Source organism: Nicotiana attenuata, chromosome 7 (genome assembly GCF_001879085.1).
Source record: "Nicotiana attenuata strain UT chromosome 7, NIATTr2, whole genome shotgun sequence".
NCBI classification, from domain to species: domain Eukaryota; kingdom Viridiplantae; phylum Streptophyta; class Magnoliopsida; order Solanales; family Solanaceae; genus Nicotiana; species Nicotiana attenuata.
Window position 1 is genome coordinate 58,351,946 of NC_031995.1, and position 23,595 is coordinate 58,375,540.

At 35.7% G+C, this 23,595-nt stretch overlaps 1 protein-coding gene across 1 annotated transcript; it reads right to left on the reverse strand.

Annotated features, from left to right (window-relative positions):
* LOC109230500 lies at positions 22,734-23,548 on the reverse strand. Its single transcript, XM_019395990.1, has one exon. The coding sequence runs from the start codon at positions 23,429-23,431 to the stop codon at positions 23,015-23,017; it is 417 nt and encodes a 138-aa protein (XP_019251535.1). The 5' UTR covers positions 23,432-23,548; the 3' UTR covers positions 22,734-23,014.

Here is a 23,595-nt window from a genome sequence, read left to right on the forward strand (position 1 = left end):
TCAAAGTTTTTTGGGGTGTGACAAATTCATTCCGCAATGCATCCGAAACTCACCTTAGCCCTTCGGGATCCAAATCGAACATGCACACAAGTGTAATAACATCCTACAAACTCGCTCGCTACCTCAAATCACCAAAATAACATCAAATAACAAGAATCAATCATCAAACTCAAGATTTCAACTTAAAAACTCATTTTGTCACAATTTTTCATATAATGCGCCGAAACGCGCTCGGTTCATCTGGGACCCCAACCAAACATGCGTACAAGTCCAAAAATATCATACAAACCTACCGGAATTGTCAAGACACCGATCCGAGGTCGTTTACCAAAAATATTGACCGTGGTCGATTCTAGCCTCATTTTAAGTCAAAAATCACATTTTTTTTACAAAATTTCACATAAAAGCTTTCCTAAAAGCGACACGGGCCATGCACGCAAATTAATAAACAATAAATGAAGCTACAAGAGGTCTCTGAACACAGAAATTAAGGCTAGTACTCAAAATGACCTATTGGGTCGTCATATTTTATAAACTATTTTTTATACTTTTATTTTTTCTACAAACTTTAATATTGTCATAGCAAAAATAAAATCATAAAACGTACTATTAAAAAAAACATGTTCATGTCACACATATGTTTTCTTTTGTGCATCATGTATTTGCTTTTGTTTCTGAAAAAGTGAATATTTTGGTCTAAGCATCCTGGTTTGACCTCTATTTTTTTTTCCCCTTCAAACCTGATTTAAACTTTTCGTAGACCAAAATAAATAAAAGTGTCCTCTAAATTAATGTTGTTTATTCTTTTACGTTAGATATATAGTTCACTCAATTAAATTTAGTGAAAGAGCATGTAGATCTTAGATTTGAGTCTCATCGTCTCCACTCTCCATACATAAAGAAATATATTTCCATGGAAATGCATAAGATGTATGTCATAGACCTAGAAAAATAAATAAAAGTTTCCCTTCTCTAATAAATGTTCTGTAGGGTACATATATTTTGGTATGCCACATTGCTTACACGGAAATCTATTGAAGAATTCCTCGATTTAAAAAATGCATTTTATTCTTATAGATTATTGAACAAAAAAAAAAACATTCATCAAAATCAGTCACATCTTTATTAGTCGTCTAACATAAATTATTGTTGATATTCTTTCGCAACTTACATGCTTCTAGAGGGTTTATTTATTGACAATTTCTCTAGAGTTCAAGAACATTCAGCATGCCACACAGTAAAGTATGTGTCATAAATATTACAACAGTACTGTAAATATTTTTTTAGGAATGAGTGAGATTCAGAAAATCAAATCTCTAATTTTAGTGAACTTTTAATTTACTTTCAAAATGTTATGAAACAATAAAAGAAGAAGAGTATTGCAGAGAAAAATAGAGAGAGAGAATTCTTATTGATTTTGGGATGAATTACAATGGAATAGAACCCTCTATTTATAGGGAAAAGGTGACTTAGCCACCAAGCAATGAACCCTAGAATCTCTCTAAATATAGACATTCATCATAAATACAATTCTATTTATAACACTCCCCATTAAATGTCTATTCAACAGATAATGTGCCTCGTTAAAACCTTAACTAAAATAAAACCCAGTGGGAAAAAAATTCTAGAGAAGGAAAAAGAGTACACATATCTAACAATACGCCTTTTGGTTGCCTCTTTAAAAACCTTGCAAGGAAAACCCAGTGGGACAAAACCTTGTAAGGAAAAAAGAGTGCAACGCGCATTAACTCCCCCTGATGAGAGCATTAATTCACATCCTTGAGCATTTGCATTCCAATCTTGTGCACCATCTTCAAAAGATTTTTGGTAGAGATTTGATGAACAAATCAGCCATATTAACTTGAATGAATATATTGCACCTTGAAATCATCATTCTTGATAGAGATGAATTGTCTTCATATGATCTTGTTGGAATCGTCAGTTCAATATCTTCACATAGAGGTGAAAACTCTTGCTATCATATTATCATGCATATAATTATAGCAAGATACATTTGGCACAAATTGCATTGAGGATGTAGTACTTCATGACCATGAATTCTATATGCTTTAAGCAATTTAAATCCTTCAGGGATTGTTAAGTTATATAAGCCAAATAAATAGACTTTAGATGCATATCAAGTTTTCATGTCATGCTAGACATATAAGATAGATAAAGGTGATAGCACACACCATTGACTTTATACTTTTAAGTGTTTGAACTGCAGGTCCAAAACTACTTGTCTTTCATATGAAACCAAATTCTACTTGAATTGTTTCTCAAGACTTAAGATCCTCATATATATTTAGTGCTATAATCAATGTCTTCGACAAACATTTTATATCGGTTCCAACCTCCTTATTTTTCATAAAGACATAACATAGAGATCTCTTCATTCGTATATTCAGGTACCTGAATCTCTCATGAGATTTTATGAAGTGTTATGTCATGTGATCTTCTAGATCACTTGCCTCCTTTATTATGATTATTTTGATCATTTGCTCATCTTCTTTATCAAGAAGTTAATTTGAAACCGATTAGTCTATACGCCTTAAGCGTACCACAGACTTTGTCCTTCTAGGACTTAATAGGAGTATTTGCAATAAGAATGTAGTTACTTTCTTTGGGTCAGCAAATGCGTCTGGCATGCTTTGCAATATATTGCAAATGAATTATCCTTTTATGATCTTCAAGTTCATATCATCTTATTCGAGGATCTAGATGTACAAATGATAATTCATTCCACGTAACTTTTTCTTAACTGTTTATCATGTCTCCTCCTCATGTTAGAAAAACTAACTTGTTACCTCAACTTTGAGAATCCACCTTTGTGCATTATGGTGTTAATCAAAATATACACCGCACATCAATAATAATGAGATGGAATTATTTGGTTCCTAACCCTGAAATCACTTGTGAGGGGAGAATGTAATATACTTTCGTATATAACCTATATCAAACTAATATAGATAACTTTGTTCTCATAAGCAATAGTGTGACGACCCGACCCGTCGTCACGTGAGTTACCGTCCCGTTTCCCCCATGTTATGCTTCTTCATCTTTCATTATCAGCATTTGATGTGTTAGAGTTGGTTTGGAATGGTTTTGATAAGAAATGAGACACTTAGTCTCTTTTAAGAAGGCTTAAGTTGGAAAAGTCAATCGGATGTTGACTTTTGTGTTAGAGGGATCGGATTTGAATTTCCGAAGATTTGGTTAGCTTCGGGGGATGATTTATGACTTAGGAGTATAATCAAAAGTGATTTTGGAGGTCCGGAGTAGAATTAGGCTTGAATTGGCGAAGTTAGTATTTTGGTGAATTCCGGTTGATAGGTGAGATTTTGATCCGAAGGTCGGAATGGAATTCCGAGAGTTGCAATAGCTTCGTTAGGTGATTTGGGATGTGTGTGCAAAATTTCAGGTCATTCGGAGGTGATTTGGTTGGATTTTTGATCGAATGCGTATTTCGGAAGTTTTTGAAAAACTTAGGCTTGAATTCAATGAGAAATGATGGTTTTAGTGTTGTTAGAGGTGTTTTGATGATTGGAGCAAGTTTGAATAAGGTATTGGATCATGTTTGTATTTTTAGTTGAGGTCCCGAGGGCCTCGGGGTGATTTTGAATGGCTAACGGGATGAAATTTAGAGTTTAAGGACTGATGAGTGGTCTGGTATCTGGTATTTTCGCTTCTGCGAAAATGGACCGCAGAAGCGGTTCCGCAGAAGCGTATCAGGAGTCGCAGAAGCGAGGTTGGGCATTTTGGAGATTTTCGCAGGAGCGGACTATTTCCCGCATAAGTGGCTTCTGCAGAAGCGGTTAGCGACCGCAAAAGCGATCCAAGTCAATAAGTGAGATTCCGCAGAAGCGGAAAATGACCGCAGATGCGGTAGTCGCAGAAGCGACAAGGGACCGCAGAAGCGGAAACAACTGATCAGAAAGGAGTTTTAATTCCTTCGCGAAATTTCAAAAGAGTTCATATTTTCACTTCGGACTTGGGGTGTTCTTGAGCGATTTTGAAGAGGAAATTCAAGGACTTCGATCAGGTAAGAATTCTTGGACTTAGAACACAATTTTATCATGCAAATACATGAAATTACACTGAAAACTCAAGGAATTAAGGTCAAAAATGGTGGTTTAGGGCTTGAAACCTAAGAGAACAAGAATGAGAATTTGAAGGGTCATTTGGACTCCGATTTTGGTAAATTTAATATGTATAGACTCGTGGCGAGACGAGGAATCCGGTGATGTGAATTTTGTAATTTTTCGAGATGTGGGCCCGGGGCTCGGGTTTTGCCAACTTCGTGATTTTCGATGTTTTTCGAGTCTTTTCGATTGGGTTGTATTCCCTTAGCATATTGTGACGTATTCGTTGTGGTTTTGGTCAGATTCGACGCACGAAGAGGTGAATTCGAAAGGCAAGGGCATAGCAAGCTAGGACTTTGGCCGGCTTGAGGTTAGTAATAAATGTAAATGCTGTGTTGAGGGTTTGAAACCCCGAATTTGCACATCGTAGTGCTATGTGAGGTGACTTGCACGCCGGATAACGGGCGTGGGGTAGAGCACCGTCAGGGACTGTGACTTGGTCCGTCCCGCTTAATAAAATTGGTACCTATTTGATTGTAGATTTGTAATATCCTTATAAAAATGGATTAATTGTGATAATTGGGCTTCGTGCCAACTACTTGAATCCTTCAGGGATTATTTTAATGGTTTCTTACCATATTTATAAATATTAAACTCAGTCCTGGTATTTAATATTGTGTTTGAAATCTCAGCCTTTTTCTTAAATTAGAAATTAAGTTAATATTTTTAAATGAAGTTTGGGCTGAATATTTGTATACTATTGTGTGACTTTTGGACTGAGTATGGGATCGGGCTGCACGCCGCAGCAGTATTATAATGATATTGATATGAGGCCAAGGGCTTGTTTGATGCCACGAGATGGCTTATTATTGCGCTTGGGTCGTAAGGGGCCCCTCCCGGAGTCTGCACACCCCCAGTGAGCGCCGTCGACGTTAAATAAATGGAGCGGGCTGCACGACCGCAGCGGGGTACTGGAGGTACCGGTTTATGTGTTGCATTTGCATATTTAATTGGTATTTATTTCTTCATCTGTTGTGATGTTTATTCTAACTGTATTGTTGTTTAATGGTATTTTTAGCTTTACTTTGTGTTTATTTAGGATTTCTTATCCTCAGACCTTATTTATATTTATTACTTTCTGAGTTGGAAGTACTCACAATACTCCCTGCACCTTGTGTGCAGATCCAGGTACACCAAAGGGTGAGTGAGGGCTTGTTAGCTGAGCAGCAATTATCTGGGAGTGTCGAGGTAGCTGCATGGCGTTTGCAGTCTTGATCTCTCCCTTCTATCTTTTATTATTTTATTCGTATTATTTTTTTTCTAGTCGGACTTGTAATAGGTGAATAATCTGCTTCTAGAGGCTCATGTTCGTAACACCAGATTCTGTGGGCTATTTAGTATTTTATTTTGGGGTTTTTGAATGTTAGAGATTATATCAAAATTTCTGCACTAAATTGGTATTATAGTAGTGAATATTTATTTATTTATTTAGATTATTTGGCTAAGGTTGTGTAAATGGTCGGGCTTGCCTAGCAATATGTTGGGCGCCATCACGACCGGGGTTTGGGTCGTGACAAATAGCTTAGCTATTAAGTGGATGCACTCAATAAATCATTTTGCTAAACCAACTGTGATGTAAACCAACTTATCAAAAAGAATTATCTTCAATAAAAAATCTGGAAATTATGCTCTATATTAAATTATTGAGCAAGTTACCTCGCAAACACCAGGTTGCGGGTCAATAATAATTGCACATGTAACCATCTCATAGAGGCATCTTATGTGGTATACATGGCAGGTGAATGGGCCCATATTCACCTTTGATATTTCCAGCATTCATGGGATTCAATCCCAATTTTAGTTGGTCTATTAATTAATGAAAACAAGCAACATAAGATAATTCGTAAAGAACTTTCTAGTTCTTTAATATTTACCCATGTGAATTCTCTTTTATTTTTGCACATCATACTTAAATTGATATGGCTAAACCAATTATGCCAACTGAATAAATTATCAATATTGATAAACTTCAGATTTACACCATGACGTGTGCAATTATCAATAAACTCCAAGTTTATTATGATATGGATTTTTATATCAATAAATATCCACTTTATTGTGGTATTCTTTCATTTGTGTAGTACAAACTGGAGAATAAAGCGGGTAGCTTTTCACATACATATTACCCCGCTACAAGTTGTAGTAATAGAAGATATTAAATCTTTCCTTTATTTATAGTCTTAATATGACCAACCGCTTTCGCGAATACTTTAGAAACTCAATTAAGTTTCTTTGAGACTTACTACAACACAATACCTTATTGGTAATTAATTGTGTTTCTCCAAAATAGTATAATTGGCTCTTGCAGAGTTCTCAATTAATTTTGTAGTACCACATATTCATCAACACCCATATGGTGAATATCTCTTTTAAAGAGAAAGTTATACCATTATGGTTATGGTCAAAATTATATGCAAGATCTGTTTCTTGCATTACCGTTGTCTTTTAACAATCACAATGCCAAAATATTTTGTCGTACAATAGGTACGTGACCAATGACCATTCATGCCATAATACTGACATTATTTTCTTATATCATCTCAAACCTCCTTTTAGGGGTGAGTGCGGCATATTCACTACTACTAGCACGTTCATAATCTTTGAAGAATGAATATGTATTCATAAATCAGATGTTGTCACATTCACATCATGAATGGACCATAGTCATCTGTATGTGTTTTACGAATTCTTATGTCAAACCGATGACAAATATTTTTCACAGAGTGAAAGATTATTTTGAGAATCCTTATTGTTCTCATTACCACAATGATGACGATTATAATTTCGTCTATTGCCACGTCCATATCCATTGATACATTCATAGTAATAATTTTGTCTTCTTTCAGACTTATCACATTCTCTTAAGGGAATGAGAATGGAGCAAATTCAATGGGACGGGTTTTCAATTCTTTGCCCACAATCATACATGAATTTGATCGTGGCGAGGCATAGAAATTTTACCACTTCAGGTGGTTATAATTTCTTACAAACTCCATTAGAGTTATAATCAAACTTTGTTGTCTTTGCTTGTATTTAAAATCAAAGTATAGAATAAAAGAGAAAAATACGGTAAAATACTTGCCTTAAATCCAGAATTTAATCATGAAGGAAGTTCATGGAATAATTGACAATCATTATGCTCAATCCCAAAGCTTCTACTCAATTGGTTAGAGTCTCATGCTGATAACGTGTTATGAAACAATAAAAGAAGAAGAAGAGTATTGCAGAGAAAAATAGAGGGAGAGAATTCTTATTGATTTTGGGATGAATTACAATGGAATAGAACCCTCTATTTATAGGGAAAGGGTGACTTAGCCACCAAGCAATGAACCCTAGAATCTCTCTAAATATAGACATTCACCATAAATAAAATTCTATTTATAACACAAAATAAATTATTTAGTATTAGAATGAAATACATGTGAATGGAATGAAATGGATGTTATATATCTGTATTGCTGTAAATTAAATAATAATCTTTCTGAAAACAGAAACAGAACGTTAGTAGAAATTAAATTCTGAAAACAGTAAACTTCTTCAAAATAAATTCTGGAAAAACGTTATAGGAACAAATCGAGCCCACTGAATACACAGTGTGTCCTTAAGGAAATTATTCCCCTCAAGTACCCGAGGTTTTAGAATATATCCTCCCAGGATAGAACGATTTAACTCACCAGTGTATCGGTACCTAAAACTCTGGTGATCGGCGAACCACTCGATGGTTGTAAAACACACTGGAATATTTTGTGCAGAAGAAGAAAAAGAAGATTCAGAAAAATTTCGTAAAGTAAATATTCTGGGATTTGAAGGTCTATTTATAGCCAACTTGGTGATGTTTCTGAAGAGGTTTGCAACCTTTCAGAATAGTCATGACTGTTGGAACAGGTGTGACCCTCTGAAGAGGTTTGCAACCTTTCAGAACAGTCATGGCTGTTGGAACAGGTGTGACCCTCTGAAGAGGTTTGCAACCTTTCAGAATAGTCATGGATGTTGGAACAGGTGTGACACTGTTTCAGAACAGCCATGGCTGTTGGAAATTTTTGCGGAAAAATTTAAAACGAATTTAAATTAATCCGGAAAGAAAACGGGCTAGACCGACCGGGTCACGGGTCATCCCTCCATTTCTTTTCCCACCATTTTCCATTCACACTCTTTTTGTTATTATTTATTAAATAACAAACCCAACAATCCCCCACATGAATGGAAATGGCTAATAAACTTAAAGGAATGCATGGACGTGTGTGTGTTTTACAAACAAAAATTGATTGCATCTGGATAAGTAGGTTTCCCTTTGAACTTTTCGCAGTGAACTTATATCGGATATACTCGGTCAATCGGTAGATTTGATATCTTTGAACCGTCGAGCTTTGTTGTATACCTAGACAACATAAGTCACACAATCAATCCCTTAAACCATCTATGGTTTCTCACGGTTGTATTCGTTTCAGCCATGACACCGCCTGGTTTCAATGAGCTTAGAGAATGGGCCTTTACTTTCATTCTCCTTGAAGCGCGGCTTACACTTCACACTCACATAGGTGATTCCTAAACGTGTAATCCTAAAGACACACTATCTGGTCATAATCCTGCCAGACTTAGCAAATCATTAAAAAGCTTAAGCTTTATTGACTCATCAAAAAAGCCTTAATGCTTTACCTCGTTTTTGAACATTGTCTTCATCACGAGATGGGTTTGAGTTAGTTTGACAATGTTGAACCATCATTCATAACTTTGTTGATCTCTTTGAACCTAGCTCTTGGATCTCAGTCTGCTAGGTTAGAGTTACCGCCATGATAACTTGTCCTAGGCCTTTAACCCCATTTCCTTTGATGATCTTTCAACCGCCTCTCTAGATAGGCCTTTTGTAAGTGGATCCGACACGTTATCTCTTGACTTTACGTAGTCAATTGTGATAACACCACTAGAGAGTAGTTGTCTAACGGTATTATGTCTCCGTCGAATATGACGAGATTTCCCGTTATACATAACACTCCCTGCCCTACCTATTACCGCTTGACTATCACAATGTATACATATAGGTGACCAAAGGTTTGGGCCAAAATGGAATATCTTCCAAGAAATTCCGGAGCCATTCAGCTTCTTCACCGGCCTTGTCTAAGGCTATAAACTCAGCCTCCACCGTTAGAGCGGTCAATGCACATTTGTTTGGACGATTTCCAAGACATCGCTCATCCACCGACAGTTTAGAATCGGTTGAACCGGTGATCTAATTTGCATCACTATACCCCTCTATTATCGTGAGATACTTATTGTAGTGCAAAGCATAATTTGGAGTATATTTCAAATACTTCAAACTCGTTTCATTGTCATGAACGTTCAATGCAAACTTCCTTATGTTGTAGACTAATACGTCTCGATTTTCGATTGCATATCAGATTATTGACTACACTTAATGTAGTAATTATAACAACAGCTGGAATGATTGGCATCAGTTGTGGCCACAACCTTTTAATATATAACACATTTCGTAATCATTCCGCCATTTTCAAGCATTTTTATGCTATTCATTCATATGTCTATATGATATGCAAATTATAGCACCTCCATTCATGAAACAAATCCAACTTGCAATGGATTTTGGTCATGTTCATCGGTTAGTTCACCTCATTATAGACCAACGTATTAATATATTCGTTCATGAACGGTCATGTCTATACAGACGTATCTTTCTATGAAAAGTCACAACCTTCAAAGTGACATCATTTCATAAAAGAACTAAGCAATATAAATTTTCATTAAAGAAAATGACCTTTCGAGAAAGGCATGTGACCAACTTCCGAATTAGTAGTTTCATCAACTAGTCTTTATTAAGACTAAACAACTGATGATTTTACCAACTACTATATCAATGGAGTTCAAAAATTATATAATTTAGACATTACGTCTAGCATTGGCTTTTGTCATGCATAAGCTAAAAGCCTCCACATTTTAAATATTTCATCAACATATCATATATAATCAAATAATGACTATATGATTTGAAGTATTCTTAACGTAAACACATTTGTTTACACTCATTAATTTTTGAAACCATTTGACAATATTATTTGGTCAAATCTCGCATGTCATTGTTTACTAAACAATTGTATCCAAGCGTTACAACTTTCTCGATTTCTCGGCCGGAGGAACAGCAGTGCGGCTTGACGAGGCTATCGTCGTTTGCACCAACAGTCGCAGAAGGAATTCCATTCTCATTTGCCATTTCTTACAGTGAACAACAGAAGAGATCAATTAATGGCAAAACTAAAACAGTAAATAATACTGTAATTAATAAACAGTACGTAATAAAAACAACTGAAGTTTTTATATACTTTTTTACAGAAAAAACGATGAAGTTTTTTATGTTCTTCAAATCGTTTTCTGAATTTCAATACCCTGATGAAGTTTTTATATCTTCAAATCAGAATAATAAAATTCAGACAGAATACAGAATATAATAAAAATAATTTCCTTAAGATTGTTATTTATCTGTATTGCTGTAAATTAAATAATAATCTTTCTGAAAACAGAAACAGAAAGTTAGTAGAAATTAAATTCCGAAAACAATAAACTTCTTCAAAATAAATTCTGGAAAAACGTTATAGGAACACATCGAGCCCACTGAATACACAGTGTGTCCTTAAGGAAATTATTCCCCTCAAGTACCCGAGGTTTTGGAATATATCCTCCCAGGATAGAACGATTTAACTCACCGGTGTATCGGTACCTAAAACTCTGGTGATCGGCGAACCACTCGATGGTCGTAAAACACACTGGAATATTTTGTGCAGAAGAAGAAAAAGAAGATTCAGAAAATTTCGTAAGTAAATATTCTGGGATTTGAAGGTCTATTTATAGCCAACTTGGTGATGTTTCTGAAGAGGTTTGCAACCTTTCAGAATAGTCATGACTGTTGGAACAGGTGTGACCCTCTGAAGAGGTTTGCAACCTTTCAGAACAGTCATGGCTGTTGGAACAGGTGTGACCCTCTGAAGAGGTTTGCAACCTTTCAGAATAGTCATGGATGTTGGAACAGGTGTGACACTGTTTCAGAACAGCCATGGCTGTTGGAAATTTTTGCGGGAAATTTAAAACGAATTTAAATTAATCCGGGAAAGAAAAACGGGCTAGACCGGACCGGGTCACGGGTCATCCCTCCATTTCTTTTCCCACCATTTTCCATTCACACCTCTTTTGTTATTATTTATTAAATAACAAACCCAACGATGGATACAGATGAAACAATTATTTCCATTCTTCTGGAATTGAGGCGAAATGATATATAGAGTATTCTTTTGTCGTAGTTTAGAAGAGTAATAGTTGACTAGTTCTTTGTACAACGTTCGAAACTTATGGTAATTGCCTTAGTTATTATATTTGCTGACAATATTGACAACCTTCAATTTGATTTCAGTTTTCTAGTTAGATTTTGTGGTCCAACAAATAATACAAATGTATTTTCAACGACTGAAATGACGAGTATACAATTATAAAAACTACAAAGAATAGAAGAAGGATAATCTAGCATGCATCAATTATGTGTAATATAATCCTAATAAATAGGGGAGAAATACATAAAGATGATGTGGAAGTTATACATCCGAATTACTATGTGTCACGATTCGGAATTTCTATCTTCGGGATCGTGATGGCGCCCAACGTTTCACTCGCTAGGCAAGCCAATGTTAGAATAATTCTTTTGTCAATTTTAAATACTTCGAACAATTTAGCCAATTAAACAGAAATGAAGCCAAAATAAAGTACGAAATAGCATAATAACCCAATATCTAATACAACCCCGATCTGGAGTCACAAGTACACGAGTTTCTAGAGGTTCTATAAATAGAGTCTGAAATAAATACAACTGTCTCGAATGAAATGAACAGTAAATAAGGAAAGAGGAAGGGGAATTGAAGGTCTGCGGATGCCAGCAGATCTACCTCGAGTCTCCAAATAAGCTAATCCGAGCTGATGCACCTTACGGATAGCTGGGACCAGCACCAAATTCTGCACAAGAAGTGCAGCGTGTAGTATGAGCACAACCGACCCAACGTACTCCGTAAGGTCTGCGGATGCCAGCAGATCTACCTCGAGTCTCCAAATAAGCTAATCCGAGCTAATGCACCTTACGGATAGCTGGGACCAGCACCAAATTCTGCACAAGAAGTGCAGCGTGTAGTATGAGCACAACCGACCCAACGTACTCCGTAAGTGTAGTATGAGCACACCCACGTATTTAAACCTGAACAAACGAGAATATATATGCAACATAATAACAAATAGATTAAACACGTACTAGTGCGAGGGGACATGCGAAAGGAGATACAAGATACGATAACTACAACAGGAAATGACAACATGAAACAGTTCATAAACCTTTAACCAATGAAAACAGATAAACATACTGAATAAAGACTGCACGACATCACCCTTCGTGCTTTTACTCTCAACTTCACCATGAAACAACAATAATGGAACGGCATCACCTTTCGTGCTTTTACTCTCAATCTTTCCATAAACTAATAAATGACATCACCCGTCATGCTTTACTCTCAATTTCATCATGAAATGATAAATACGGCATGACATCATCCTTCGTGCTTTAACTCTCTTCCTCACTATGTATAAATCAATAAATGAGACAGTAATCAGCACGGCATCACCCTTCGTGCTTTAACACTCTCCCTTACAATGTAGCAATGAATATGTAACATTTGGGAGATAGAATAAGCCAGAATAAACCTTACGTCAAACAACGGTTCCACAACACCAAACCTCAACTTTCAAAAATACCCAAATATCACAAATAGTTCATAAATGCGGAAAGAACGATCAATTAAGTAATAAACTAGTCTAAGCATGGATATCATAATCGAAGAAGGAAATAAATTATAAGAAACAAGTCCCTCCCGCATGCTTTAATCCAACAACAACGCATAAGCTCGTCACCTCACATATACGTTGTACCCAATATTTAAGCATGTAGCAAATAGGCAAACAAGTCCTAATCCCTCAAGTCAAGGTTAACATCAACACTTAAGTCACTCCAAAATCGACTCCAAGCTCAACCACGGCTTTGCCTTTCGAACAATTCAAAATAAGCCTTAGGAACTATCCACGAAAGAAAGAGGTTCAATTTAGGTCATTATTGAAAAAGTCAACAACAGTCAACTCCCTGGACCGCTTGGTCCAAACCCGAAATTCGAACCAAAATCCGATTACCTATTCACCCCCGAGACCGGTTATGTAATTTATTTCAAAATTAGGCCTCAATTTGAGGTCTAAATTTCAACTTTACAAAAATCCCTAATTCTACCAAAATCCCCAATTTCTACCATGAACATCCTAGATTTTAGGTTGAAATCTTATGAAATGTAATGGGTAATTGAAAGAGAATCACTTACCAATAAATTGGGGAAGAAGAGCTCTTGGAAAAATCGCCTCTAAGGTTTTTAGGGTTGAAAATTTGAAAGAATGAGAAAAATTCCGTGTAACTCGGCTTAAGTCCAGGCACAGATGTCGCGATTGCGACCCGGGATGCACAATTGCGAACCCCGCAAATGCGAAAAGCCCTTCGCAAATGCGAATGTCTCACACTTCTGCTGCCATTTCAATTGCGATGGTTTGTTCGCTAATGCGAACTTGGACTCCTCGCAATTGCGATCATTTTGATCGCAAACGCAAACTCTGCTCCCCAGCCCCAGTTCGCAATTGCGAAGGAATTGTTCGCTAATGCGAACCATTTGTGCCCAGCTATTCTTCGCAAATGCAAGGAAGTAGCTCGCACATGCGAACCTGACAGGGAGACTGGCATATCGCAAATGCGAAGTCAGACCTCGCAATTGCGAGGTCTGAAGCCTGCACCATAAACAGATTTTTCACCAGCTATATTCTAAGTCCAAATTCACTCCGAAGCCTATCTGAAACTCACCCGATCCATCGGGGCTGCAAAGCGAACATGCACACAAGTACACAAATATCATACGAACTCGCGATCAAAACACCAAAATTACACGTAGAACTACGAATCAGACACCAAATCAAATGAAATTTTCAATGAAACTCAAGAATTTCTATTTTAACAACCAGACGTCCGAATCACGTCAAACCAACTCCATTTTTCACCAAATTTTGCAGACAAGTCATAAATATAGTAATGACCTATGCCAAGCTTCGAAATCAAAATTCGGATCCGGTAGCAATAAAGTCAAACTTTGGTCAAATCTTTAAACTCATTAAACCTTTAAACTTTAAATTTTTGACAAAATGCGATAACTCGAGCTAGGGACCTCTGAATTCGATTCCGGACATACGCCGAAGTCCCAAATCACGATATCGATCCATTGGGACCTTCAAAACACAGATCCGGGTTTGTTTGCTCAAACATTGACCGAAGTCAACTCAAATGGATTTTTAAGGCACAAATTCACATTTTAACCAATTCTTCACATAAAAGCCTTCCGGAAAAAGATACGGACCACGCATGCAAATCGAGAAAGGCGAAAAGGAGCTATTTGAGGTTTCGAAATACAAAATTAAGGCTTAAAACTCTAGATGGCCTATCGGGTCATCACACTATGATTATATATATGGGGGTATAAACCGAACCGAAAAATCGCACCAAACCAAAAGGTCAAACCAAATCGATTAAAAAATCCAATGATGTTTGATTTGGTTTGGTATTGAGTAAAAAAACCAAATCAAACCGACATATAAATATATAATTTCTATATATACTTTTAAGACTTTATATAGAATTTTCTTTAAAAAATTTCTAGAAATACTTGGGATTCTCTTATGGGATGTACTATTTAATAGAATATGAAGTGCTTCATTTTATTAATTAACTTTAGATAATGTGCTTTATGATCACTTCTTATCAAGTGTTATTAAAATGTGTCAATCTCTTTGTTCTTCCATATTCATATATCTATTAGATTCTTATATTTTTTCAAATTTACAGTAATATTTCGATAATTAAAAATTAAATAGAGCATATCATTATTTAGGTATCATATTAATTTTTATGTTTAATTTTAAATTCAGTTAACCTGGAAAGTGTACATCAACGAAAAATTATTGTTAGACACCTAAAAAAAAATAACTATCATGTGTTGCTAAGAAGTTCTCCCATAAGAATATTTTAATAGATCATATGTTTGTCAATTTTTATTAAACATTATTTACTTATCAAAATTTTAACAAAGCAAGATTGGCATATTATTCGTAAAACAAAAGGCGAAAAATTTGACAAAACCGAACCAATCCAAACTGATATAGACGTTGGTTTGATTTGGTTTTACTAAAAATCGAACTAACCCGATCCATGTATACCCCTAATTATATATATGCTGGCATTTGTATGTAAACAAGAAGAATACACTTATCAAAAATTACTAGTCTGAATCATTCATAAATTTAGTTGATACCAAGGTAATTATCATTATCTGAAGTCTGAATTTTCATTTGAAAAATAATACTTTAACAGTGCAAGGAAAAGAAAATGATATCTTCTCACAGCTAAAACAATTCCAGCCATATATAGGTCGCTTAGATCTATGAAAAGGAAACCTTACTATTAGGATGAAAAGTGACATGCTTAAAGTAAATTAAGGTCAAGAATTGCCCATATAGAATAATAACATACTTATAGTTCAAATAACAGAATATTTTTGTGAAGAATATTATCAGAGGTAGAGCTAAAATTTATAATGGATTTTGAATTTCTATCAAACTCAACGCTAGTTTTAATTATTACTTACTAGGTTCACAATTAAATATTTCAAAATATTTAATAAATTTTCTAATACAAATATATATTTTAAGTAAAAGCTATTGGTTTCGTCTGAAACCGACCTGTATCGAATATTCTAGCTTCGCGAATATTATAATGTGATATAATCAACCTTAATTCCATGCTTTTTAGGATGTCTAATTAGGGGTGTTCATAAAAACCTGAAAAACCGAATCAAACCGAAAACCAAATCAAACCGACCAAAAAAACCGATACCTTTTGGTTTGGCTTGGTTTCGGTTCTGAATTTTAAAAACCGATCAAATTTGGTTTGGTTTTGGTTTTAATTAAAAAAAACGAAAACAAAACCGAACCAAACCGACTATAGGAGTAGCTATTTCAAATTTATTATTAAATATATATATATATATATATATATATATATGTGTGTGTGTGTGTGTGTGTGTGTGTGTGTGTGCGCGCGTGTGTGTGTTGTGTGTGTGTATGTGTGTGTGTGTATTTTTTTTATACAAAGTTTCAAAAATTTAATGGTAAATGTTAATAGTTTGCACTTTTGGTATAGTTCTGTACCTTTACATTCTAGTTTGATTGGTAGTTTTCTTTTGTTAAGTGTAAGAATCCATTTTGTGTTAAAAATAATATATTTTTAATTGAGTCCTTAAATTATTCATCACTATTTGATTCAGTTATCATCAATATATCTTGGTAAATAATAGATTTCTCAAAGGGCAATTGATTTGATAGTGTTACGTTGAAAATGTGGTCGCCGAAATATGTGTTTGGTAGTGTATGTCTTATATTTAAGAAAAAAACCGATAAATAACCAAAAAAACTAAAAACCGACAAAACCCGACATAAACCGAATCGAGAAAAAATCGAGTTAATTGGTTTGGTTTGGTTCTAATATTTGAAAAACCGACTTACTTGGTTTGGTTTATTTTAAGGGAAAAACCGATCCAAACCGAACCATGAACACCCCGATGTCTAATTAGAAGTCAAGATTTGTCACGACCCAAAATCCACTAAGGGTCCTGATGGCGCCGGACACCATTGTCAGGCAAGCCAATACCAATTTACTAGTAATTTCTTGTTTTAATATTTTTGAAATTGTTTCATTTATACATTAAACAATGAGTAATGAATTTTATTGAATAGATATTGATGTCATTAACAAACTTAATATTAAATAATCCCATAATCATCCCAGTACCCGGTGTCACAAGTGCATGAGCAATCACTAAGAAATCAAATAAAGTACAATAACTCTCCGGAATACAAATTGGACAGAAAGTAATTACAATACACTGAAAGAGACTATACTGGCTGCGGGTCGCCTCGAGGAATGCAGCTCACCTAGTCTCCGTATCATCCATGCTGCTACGCCCACTAGGCCACTAGAGATACATGTGCCTGTGCAACAACAATGCACAGCAAGTGTAGCATGAGTACGAAAACAACGTGTACTCAGTAAGTATCCTGTCTAATCTCGAAGAAGTAGAGACGAGAGGTCGACTTCGACACTTACTAGTGGTCCAATAATAATACGACAATAATATAATAAATCAAAGATTTTATAAACATGGTTGCAACTCAGTAGAATAAAGCAAATAAACAATTCTTTCTTTCATAGGAAATTTCCAGATTCCTTTTCATTATTTATACATTTATCTTAGGCCAGGGAGAACGAATATAAACATTTATAAATCTCAAGGCAAACATTACAAGCATGCGCAAATCATGCCAAGTCGTACGGACCGATCCAACAATGTTTAAATTGTGCACTGCCAGAGGGTCGAATGGCGCGAACCATAGATGCATCTATTACCCCGCTCGCGAATCATACATGCGACGCGGTCAAATATAAATAAACAATCACCCTGCTCGCGAATCATACATGCGATGCAGGTACACATAGAAACACACATTTTAACAGTCAATCAAGACTTCATCAGGGAAATAATTATTCAAGGAGGTGTAAATTTCTCTTTTACAAGTCAAGAAAATGAAGTTTAACTCTTTTAGAAAGTCATTTGCCACTTCGATATGATTTAAGCAATTTAAACTAACAATAAGGTTACAAGTATTACAAGTAAAGCATGCTTTTGGGTCCTGCACTACCCGGACATAAGCATAATAGTAGCTACGCACGGACTCTCGTCACCTCGTGCGTACGTAGCCCCCGCAAATAGTAGCACATATCCAATTAATTCACCTATGGGGGACAATTCCCTCTTACAAGGTTAGAAAGGAGACTCACCTCGCTCCGAAGTTCCATAACCGTTACTCCATACCCTTCCGAAAACCCAAATCGATGCACATTGCTCCAAAAGTAGCCAATAATTATGTAAACTCATTAATATATGATCAATTACTCATTACAATCCAATTTATAACAATTCCTAACCCCGATCGAAAAGTTGACAAAATTGCCCTCGGGCCCACGTGCCCGGATTTCGAAATTTTTCAAAGATAAAGTCTACCCATAACCTCACGAACTCAAATATATAATTTACTCCCAATTTCGTGCCCAAATCATGGTCAAAATCCAAGAATACCAAATTTCTAGGTTTTTCTTCAAAACCCCAATTTTCACTAATTTCCCATGATTTTCCATTTTAAAATCTAGATATAATCCAAGTAATTAACTTGCAATAGGTGGTAATCACTTACCATGACATGGATGATGAAAATGGAGCTCCAAAATCGCTCCTAGGTCGGCTCCCATGGAGGAAATGAGATGAAATGAGCCAAACCCATTTCTTTACACTTATACACTGCCCAGACGACTCTTCTTTGCGTTCGCGAGACCCCCGTCGCGTTCGCGAAGAAGAAAATTCCCAAAAACCATTTTTCAAACTCTTCTCAGACAACCTCTAGTATAATGGCCATAACTTTTTGTACAAAACTCCAAATGACAAATGGTTTAATGTTTTGAAAATCAGACACCAGGATCTATAACTTTTGTGTTTTGGAAATTTCCCAATTCCTTATAGATTTTGAGATATAAGCTGCCAAAGTTAGCCCTGTGCAACATAAATTTCTTCTTCATCTTCCCGGACAGCCTGTAGTGTACCAGCAATAACATTTCGTACAGAAATCCAAATGCTAAATGGTTTACCTTTCTGAAAACTAGACACAGAGATCTACAACTTTTATTTTTGGATCATCTCCAAATTCCTTGTAGATTGTGAGATCTGAGCCTCCGAAGTAAGACCTGTGCAACAGAAATTCTTCTACTACGCGAACGCGAGACTCTCTCCGCGAACGCGAAGAACAAAATCCCAGAAGCCAAATCCTTCATCGCGAACACGGGAGGACCCCCACGAACGCAAAGAACAACACCAGACACCAGCATCAGAAGTTCCAACACAGCCTGAAATGCTCTGAAACCACACTGAAACACACCCGAGGCCCCCGGGACCCCGTCCAATCACACAACTCAGTCCCCTAACATAACACGGACCTGCTCGAAGCCTCAAATCACGTCAAACAACGCTAAAGCCATGAATCGCACTCCAATCCAAGCTTAATGAACTTTAGAATTTCAAACTTCTATACTCGATGCCGAAACCTATCAAATCACGTCCGATTGACCTCAAATTTTGCACACAAGTCATATTCGATATTACGGACCTACTCCAACTTCCGGAATCGAAATCCGACCCCGATATCAAAAAGTCCACTTCTGGTCAAACTCCTCAAAACCTTTAAATTTCTATCTTTAGCCAAAAGACTCCAAAATGACTCACGGACCTCCGAATTCACTTTCGATCGCGTTCCCAACACCAGAATCACCATACGGAGCTATTCCCAAACTCGGAATCCCAAACGGACATCGATAACACTGATATGCACTTCAACCCAAACTTATGAAATTCTTTCAAAAATGCCAACTTCCACAATAGGTGCCGAAATGTTCCCGGATCTTCTAAAACCCGATCCGGACGTACGCCCAAGTCCAAAATCATCATATGAACCTGTTGGAACCTTCGAATCCCGATTCCGAGGCCGTTTACTCAAAAATCCAATCTTAGTCAATTCTTCCAACTTAAAGCTTTCGAAATGAGAATTCTCTTTCCAAATTAACTCCGAACTTCCCGGAATTCAATTCCAACCACACGTACAAGTCATAATACCCGAAGTGAAGCTGCTCATAGCCTCAAACTGCTGAACGACGCGCTAGAGCTCAAAACGACCGGTCGGGTCGTTACAAGATTAATTGGAGAGAAAATAATTAAGAGAAATTTTCATAAAGCACTATCTTTTAGCGGTAATTAGCTATCTATAGATACCATTTTCTATATTACGGATTGTAGATAGGTTTTATGTTGTTATAAGATGTATTAGATGTATTTAAGCTATTGTATTCATGAATACAATAGAAAAAATAGGCGTGAATCAGGGAAGTCCAGCTAATCAGTTGTTGTATTCGAGTGTATTCGACTGTATTCATGGCGTGAAACATAGGATTACAGCTGGACAGATTATTGTATTTGACTGTATTCACGGTGTGAAACAAGGGATTACACTGTTTTTAAATGGAAAGTGAATCAATTAACATAATAGACTCCTAATATAACTCAACAAACTCAATTATAACACACAATGTTTTTATTTCCAGTCATAAAAAAATTTCTCAACCGAAAAACACCCCAAAAACATAGCAATCTTCAGAGAAATTATATAATACATCTGAATACATAAATTATATTAATTAAAAAATTATATAAATACATTCATGGAATACAACGAGACAGTGAATACAATGAAATTCATGGAATACAACGAGCTATATTGAAATACAATGGAAAAAAAGACAATAAATAGAATAAAATACATGAAAATACAGCGAGATACAGTGAAATATATTAACAGAAAATTCAAGTTGCTCAGCCCCGAACTCCGTCATCTTTGTTCAAGAACAAACCCTAATTTCTGGCGAATCCGCCATCGAGCAATGATGGCGGAATAAGGACTCTCTTAAAGAGATGTAAAAATCCATTCGTTGAATTTTGCTCTTCGTACTTACAGCATACATCATATACTATCAAGCTTCATGATTTCCGAAGAATTATAACTTTCTAAATGACATGGCTGCACTTCAGTTTATTCGTCAATATGAAGATCAAGGCATTCGTCTGTTATTCCAATTCATTGGTAATTGGGATTCGCACTTGAAGCTGGGCCTTGATTGGCAGCATAATCTAGACCAAGAGCAATCTGGCAAGAGGCAAGACTTGTCCGATTGTAAACTTCAAAATCGTTAAATGAGGAGGCATTATGGAAAGTGAATCAATTTCTCCGATGGGATTGGAGAAATTGGGATCGGAATGAACGTAGGTGATGTGAGTGAGAGAAATTTTGAGATTGAGTGTCGTGTTTTCAGGGAATGGGGGAAGAGAATGGCATGTATCAAAGTAGAGAGAGAAAGAAAATAGTGTAACTGAATAGCGTATTTAGTGGCTTAAGGGTAGGAGGTAACCAAAATTAGATATTTTGCTACAAACATTAAAAGGTATCTATAGAATATAATTTTTTTAAATAAAATTTATTTAAAATAAATAATGTGTTAACCTTTACTATATGAGGTAAAAATTCCAATAATTAATTAGTAAAGCTTGGTAGTTGGGCCAGCAAAGACACTCATTCATGGGTTGTCTTCAATATTATGCTAATCTTATAGTTGTACTAATCAACAAGCTTAGAGTAGTAGATAACTTTGTTTGACCAAATCTTGGACTAGTACAACAAGTAATACATCCATATCTACATATTTAATGTCCATCTATAATTTCCAAACATAACGAAACGAATAATACAGATCTTTAATAATAATGATAATAATAATAACACTATTATTATTGTTATTATTATTATTATTATTAAGGTTTACAAAAATAATAATTTTTTCAACTCTCGTCCTTCTCACTATTCTGCAACCCCTTATCTTTAGCAAGCATGTAAACAAGTGTCACTCCCAAGTTTGGATTGAGTTATTTCCTTAGTTTGTGACTAGAAATAACGTCCACTAACCACTTTTGGCCTTGTTTATTAAAAAAAAAAAAAAAAATTCTTAAAATTTCAAATTACACGAATGAAAACTAAAGTTGTTGAATGTGATAAAGAAGACTTAGTAAACTCTAATTGGATGATCGCAAGTGTCGTAATTCTTATCTTAATTTTCATTCGCGTCAATCAAGCCTACAACCTAGAAAAGTCATTGTTCAATTTCCCCCAATAAAGGGTGATGAAAAAAACCTTTTCAAATTTAAAGATGCGAATAAAAGGGTAGCTCGGTACACAAAGCATCTCGTATTCATGCAGGGTCTTGAGAGGAGCCGCACCCCTAGGGGTGTGATGTAGACACCCTACACTCAGGGGGTATTTACAGGATTTTTGATAACCGATGTCAAAATTTGAAAAAAACAAAAATGAATGAATAAATTACTTTAATGAAAAGCGATGTCATTTTTATATTTATACCCAATATTTTCATTTTGTATACTATCTATATATGCATATATACATATAATAAAAATGCCGGCGAAGCGGTATTACGTGACACCGCTTGCCGCAAGGTTTATCCGCATGTGTCTGTTCTAATGCAACTATTAATAGCTGCTTCCTCGACTCGAACACGACCTATAGCTCATATGAGGACAATTTTATCGTTGTTCCAAGACTTACCTTCAAATTTAAAATTACAAATGTGACATGCATTTGCACATCAGCTAGTTTTGACGGTTCATACCAAAATTTAACTGGTATAAGTAAATAGAAATAAAAAAAAAATGAAGCTAATTAAACAATCACCAAACACGAACAAAACAAAAGACAAAAAGAGAAGGTAGAGCGAACTTTCATATATTATCAACATTCACATTTTGTATTCACAAATATCAATATGTTTCTTTCGTGGTAAGTACCACACAATGCAACAAAATCACATAAAAAAAATCAATATAAATATCAAATGATTCTCTCTTTTTTGTACGATTACACGTGCAAATACCAACACTAAATTACAAAATCCATCACTAAATTACAAAGTTTCCACCTAATTCCTTGCCTAACATTTTCTTAACATTGCCACCTAATAAAAATATGAATCCAACTCATCAATGTGCAATTACCCTTTTAGTCCTTTTCCCCGTTGACTTGATCAACTTTGACCAAAACCCTTCTTTCTTCTTTCCATTAATTCCAACTCTACCACCTCTAGCAACAAAAGCTATTGATCTACTCTTCTTCAAACCACCGCCGGCGCCTCCGCCGGCGAGAGTAACAAACGAGTAGTGACCGCCGGTAACGTCGGAGGTGATCCGACGGTGGCCGATGGCTCCACGTGGCGACATGCAATTGGATGAAGTAGTAGAGGAAGATAAAGAAGAAGATATTGAAGCAAGTGCATCCATAATTGTAGATGTACCATTAATTTTGGAGAGCTTTTCTCTTAAACAACAAGAACATACTCCTGGCTGTTGTTTGTGTTGTGGGTGCTTTTTGCATATTACTTCTGGTTCTGAAAAAGCCATTCAATTGATAAGTATGATGATCAAGAAGAACAAGTTGAAATTTCTGCGTTGTACTTTTTTTTGGTCACGTAAATGTGATTTGAGTTAATGCAACAAAATATGAAGAAAAGGGTTATATATATACACAAGGGAAATAGGGGGAGGGGGTTGTTAGGTAGGGGGTT

Bases quoted from the DNA above. Each gene is read 5' to 3' on its own strand.
- LOC109230500 (XM_019395990.1), bottom strand. From the start codon at position 23,431: ATGGCTTTTTCAGAACCAGAAGTAATATGCAAAAAGCACCCACAACAC.